The 6,144-nt window shown below is 35.3% G+C and overlaps 1 protein-coding gene across 1 annotated transcript; it reads right to left on the reverse strand.

Moving 5' to 3' along the window:
• Positions 1-2,630: 2,630 nt before the first annotated feature.
• Positions 2,631-4,001, reverse strand: LOC127794139 (F-box/kelch-repeat protein At1g80440-like). Its single transcript, XM_052325053.1, has one exon. The coding sequence runs from the start codon at positions 3,857-3,859 to the stop codon at positions 2,780-2,782; it is 1,080 nt and encodes a 359-aa protein (XP_052181013.1). The 5' UTR covers positions 3,860-4,001; the 3' UTR covers positions 2,631-2,779.
• Positions 4,002-6,144: the final 2,143 nt, after the last annotated feature.

Consider the following 6,144-nt stretch of genomic DNA (forward strand, 5'->3'; position numbering starts at 1 on the left):
GAAGCATGAATACGTGAGAAAGGTTTAAAAAAATGAAGCACGAATGCAAGAGAACTATATGAAAAGTGAAATGCGGAGGCAAGAGAACAATCTAAAAATCGAAGCGCGAATGTATGAGTACAATTCAAAAAATTGAAGCTCAAAGCGTGAGAATGGTTTAAAAATCAAAGGGCAAAGGTGTTATGATGGTCCAAAAATCGAAATGTGAATGTGCAAGAAAGGTTTAAAAAACTAAAGTGCGAAGTGTGATAATTGTCTTAAAATTGAAGTGCAAAGGTGCTAGAATGGTACAAAAATTGAAATGTGAATGTGTGAGAACAGTTCAAAAATTCAAACGAATTCAAAGAAATAGGGGCAAGTCACGACATAATCTACTCTTTCATCCAAGAAACTCGAATGAAAGAATGTGGAGTAATTGTTATGTCATAGGAAAAAGTCTATTAAAAGCCCAAAAGTATAAAATATAACTCTTTGGGCTAAAATGTGTAAATTTTCCCATAAACTCAAGTGGAGGGGTGTCCCCACAACATACAAACGAAATAATTCCGATATTTGAAAACCCCTTCAAATATTCTAAGAAAATAATAAACAATTATTTATAAAAAATTCTAATTCTAAAAGAATTTTAGAATATTTGGATAAATTTCACCAATAAGAATTCTAATTCTAATAGGTTCCAAAATGTCCAAATACTAATTCTAATAAGTTTTAAAATATCAAAATAGACGTTATTTATAAGAAACTTAATCTTGGATTACTTAAGATTATTCTATACCTCTCTAGAAATAAACAGTCACTCATTTCAGGAAAGATATGTCTCTAATACTAATTTCAATACAATCATCATCTTTTTAGTGTCTAATTTAACTATCAGAGTATTCGTGTGAGAATGTTCTCGTGCCTTTTAATTGTTTTCTTTCTTCCTTACTTAGGTTGTTTGATGACGATGTTTTTAATTAAATAAATTTATTATTGTTTCTCGACAATAACAAAAATGTTACTTGTATATTGAATTTTGATATTTAAAATAATATTAATATATAAATATATTATATTATGTATCATATTAATACAAATATATAATATATTAATATAAAATATCAAAATAATATTTAAAAAAAAATCTTTACTCACATTGAATGCTTCGGGCACGCAAAGTGTTTTTGGCAATTTTGCCAGTGGCTGCCGGTCTAACAGTGTCTCTTCTAGAAACCTCACGCCTTCGAACGTCAAAACTGGGGCCGATTAAAAGAGCAGGCAAAGACAAGACACAACGTGGAAAGACTACCAACGACATCGGCCCACCGCAATCGCACGTACAGATTCTGAGGATCGAAATTAATGATCAAAATGGGTTCCGTCTTGGTTTCATTCTCATGTAAAGGCCTACCAAAATGGAAATTGTGTGGTGTAAGAGATTACGAGAACATAGATTCATAATATAAAACCAAATTTAAATAAGCTATCTAATTATGCTTGCTATATATTCAAAATCTATATACCTTTATTCGACAATTTTTTTTTACTATTAAAAGGCTTGTTTTCATATTCAAATGTTAAAATCGAGATTTTAAGAGAGATCGAAAGAAGATTCATAAAATTAAATTGTAAAATCATAAAATTTTAGAGACAATTAAAAATACTCTTTAATATTGTAAATATATGTTCAGAATGACATAATTTTATAAAAAATAAATTAATATTACTTAATAACATAATTATTATAATTTATAATTAATTATAAGCTAATATAAATAAAAACAATACATATTATTAAGCATCTAATAAAAATATCCTATTTTATGAGTTTATTGACTGAATTTATAGTATTGAATCGTAAGTCAACTTTAATTATATGAAAATTTGGGTTTATAATGAAATTGGCTCATTTAAAACTATATGACTCGTAAACTTGTACGAATTAATTCACGAGTTTAACAACAATACTTACATATATATATATATATTTGTAGAAGAAAAAATATATTTACGGATGAACTATATATATCAAGCATTGCATAAATATTGCCATGTATTGCACTTTCAATAAGTTTCACATTAATCAATACATACACATATAACATGTTTTTTTGGTTTGAAAAATACCTAAGAGCTATACGCATAGTCACTTTCAATATTTTCCATAAGATTTTGACAATAATATGAATGAAATCAAATCATCACGTCAAAAGTCGTGCAAGAAAAATATACTCCCACCCCATACCATACCTTACTTGAAAAATATACTCCCACCCCATACCATACCTTACTTTATCATTAAATTAACACTTATTAAAAAGTCTTGGTAATTACACTAGTGCCCCAGACTTCTAGAATTTTAAAATATTTTAATAATAATCCCACTAATATTAAAATTGTATCAAGTGGTAGAACATAGGACTGTCTTTTGTAGAAATAAGATTTGGAAATATAATTATGCTGTTATGTTCCATAGTGGTGCCGTGGAGGTGAGGTGGGGGCGGACGCTAGGGGGGATGGCATTCTTCTAGAAGGTAGTAAAGAAAAGAAAGCCAATGGATAAGCAGCCGGCGGCCGGCAGCTTTGTTCCAAGGGGGTGCTATTAACATGACAGTCGACTGAATTATTTTAAAAATGCGAATTTCTCCAACTTAGACCAAAATTTCACTTTCCCCAGACCTTCTTTGATTCTATTCAATTTTTACACGAAATCTGGTTTCCATTTCAACTTGAAGTAAAAATATTTGTGCAAGTGTGTGTGTGTGTGTGTGTGATTGGACTCAAGTCCATCGGCCTTGCTTTAGATCTCCAGACAACAGCCCGCCTGGACGTGGCCGGTGAATTCCTCGCCGGCGGCGACTTCTTTCCACCCGCCACTCTTCAGATCCAGCACCAGAGCTCTGTGTGCCTCGCCGAACTGCTCGCACCCAATCACCATCAACTTCGACTGCCACGCTGTCACGTGCGCCACGTTCCGCACCGCCTTCGGAATTGCGGCTACCGGCTCCCACGTGTCCCCACCACGAGCCATTACAATGCCGTCGCGGCACATGTGAAGCCGTCCGTCGCCGCCGTACACGCAGGTTCTCGGACACATGGGGACACTCAATGAGTCCTCTTCGTGATCCCACCGCCCGGTTGAGATATCCAAGGCTTCGGAGTCGGCCCGGAACCGGCCCTGCATTTCCGTCGGGTACCCGCTGATGACGTGGAACTTGCCACGGTGGAAAACCGCCTTGCACTCGTCCCGCGCCTTCGCCATGTCGGGCAGCGGGGCCCACTCGTCCCTCGCCACATCATACATCATCGCCGATTTCAGCGCGTTCTTTTCGTCGTCGTGACCCCCTGCTACGTACACCGCCCGGCCGGAATCCGACGCGCACCCGAAGAATATTCTCGGCCTGCCCAGCATCGGAGCCCCGCGCCGCCACTTCCCCAACACGAAGCTGTAAACGAAGACTGACTTGGAGATCCGCCAATTCCCCGGTTCGCACCCGCCCATCACTACCAGCTCCGACCCAACTCCGACGACGCCGCAGAACATGGGCAACCCGTCTGGAAACGCCGGCAACGGCGGCAGCTCGGACCAGGAGCCGGTTTCTGGGTCGCAGAGGGTGAGGCGGTAAGCGGGAATAGCCGTAACCTTAGAGGTTCTTTTCCCGGTGCGGTCGACCCAAGCCTGCGCCAGGAGAAGAACAGAGCGGGAGAACCCAGCCTCATCCCGGCGGCGTTTAAATTCCGGTAGCTGAATCTCGGCCTTCCAGCCCTTGCATACGGAGGCGGCTACGGAGAAGTGATTGAAAGGTAAACGAATGAGACATTCGAGGGCCACATGATCTGGAAGACCCGGAAGAAGCTCCATGGAAGAGTTGGAAAACATATGTCTTAGATAGAAAGGGAGAAGCTCAATGAATTGAGTTGGGGTTTGACAACTATATATATATATATATATATATAAGACGATAATATAAAATTATTTTGCAATATATATATATATATATAAGTTTGTAGAGAGAGAGAGAGAGAGAGAAGAACACAGGAATAGAGAGAGGCTGGCCGGCGAGTGGGACAGTGGGCCTAGGAAAGAGCCGCGGTTTTTCAGAAAGAGGGATGGGATAGGATAGGAACGCAGGGGAAGGGAAGGGATTTAGACGCAGTCTGATTCTTCTGAAGATGATGGTGACGATGGCATTTACGTCAAAATAGGGTCCTCTCACCGCTCACCTATGCCCCCCCGTGCCCCCAAATGGTGATCTCACGCTCCCCACTAAAATTATTTTTTAATTGTCTTGACAATCACTCCTCCTTTATTGTTTTTTATTAACTTAGAAAAGTACAACTGAGGTGGTGTGGAAGGTCGTCCTTCCATTACTTTTTTAATTTATAAATTTTAAATAATATATTAAGATTGTGTGTACCATTACTGTGGGCTTTACTTGCTTTTCATTTATTTATATAAAATTAAAATAATTATAAAAAATTTATATTTTAAGTTATGTATTTCATTTAAATATATTATTCAAATATAAGCTAAATACTATTATATTTAGGATTTTCTTTTAAATTATATTTATGCCCTCTAATTTTCATGAATTTCTCTTCTTTATTTTATTTTATTTTTTATTGACTTAGAAAAGCACAACTGAGGTGGTGTGGAAGGTCGTCTTCCATTCCTAATTTAATTTATAAATTTTAAATAATATATTAAGATTGTGTTTAACCATTACTGTGGGCTTTACTTGGGTTTCATTTATTTATATAAAATTAAAATAGTTATAAAAAATTTATATTTTAAGTTATGTATTTCATTTAAATATATTATTCAAATATAAGCTAAATACTATATTAGGATTTTCTTTTTAAATTATATTCATACCATCTAATTTTCATGAATTTCTCTTTTAACACCCTGGTAATTAAGAAAACTACCTAAAATTCTACATAATCTACATCTAAATTTATCAAAGTATACATCAAAAATTAAATATCAAATTAATAAACTAACTTTTTATAATATTTAATTTTTATAAACTAAATATTACAACAAGAAATACTCTAAATACAAATAAAAAAAAAATCACATTTTAAAAACATACATTTTCTCTTTCTCCTTGAAACACTTGAATCACATGTGACACGATTAAATACATCACTATTTATTATTTATCAAGCAAACTTATATTGCTTTGCCTGGACTGAAACATTAGTCTTTTCCTTGACAACTATGTATATTTTTATTTATCTAAGGTAGCGTTTGTCAAAAAGACTAAGATAATGTTATATCAAAATAAAATTGAAATACTTTTCGAATTAAGATATGAAATTGTTAAGATAACACTGAAAAACATTTCAAGACTTTTATCAAACTGTTTGTTAAATTTTTTAAAATATATTGGAAGACATATATAAGGTCTAATGCATGCTTATCTTGAAAAGAGAGAGATAAACATATCTAAAAAAATTATATAAAAAATAATATAAATATAATTATATATACATGCATGTTGTGATAATCGAGTTTTTATTTAATAAGCAAGAATTTCAAACTCGTATTAAATATGAATAAATTTTGAGATAATTGTGCAATTTATGCAATGTTAATGGTCATAAATTGTAGGGTACTCGTAAAATTTGAGCAAACATAAGCGACACACGCATAAGCAACAGAATATAGCGGGTCTAAGTACGATAACACAAAAATTTGGGATAGAAGTGGCATCTTTTAAAGTTCTAAAACTTTCAAAAAAATTTGGCGACACCCTCTGTCTTCTCCGTTCCCTACATTTGCCACCGTCGACAGCTCCAGCAATCAAGCTGTCATTGCAATTGCCAGTTTGAAGCCAAATACGATGAACTTTGTCGCCGTTGCTTTGTCGAAAATCGGCCCTCTGACTATCGAAATTCTCGGGTTCTCTCCCTTTCTCAAACTCTAGCTCTTCTACGTCTTTGTTTGGTGTTTAGAACTGAAGAACGAAACCCCGTTCTTAGTAGAAAAGCTTCCAATTTGGTTCCCAAATCCGTCGCGCTTGGAGACCAATTTCAACTGATTTCTTGCCCAAATCCTCCAATTTTCAGTGCCTATATTGTCTTTATTTGGCGCCTCTAATTGGAGATTCACAGCGTTGTCACCTGGTATTTGCTGCTGTTCTTGCAAGGTTATTTTTT

This window comes from Diospyros lotus, chromosome 2, assembly GCF_014633365.1.
Source record: "Diospyros lotus cultivar Yz01 chromosome 2, ASM1463336v1, whole genome shotgun sequence".
Taxonomy (NCBI): Eukaryota; Viridiplantae; Streptophyta; class Magnoliopsida; order Ericales; family Ebenaceae; genus Diospyros; species Diospyros lotus.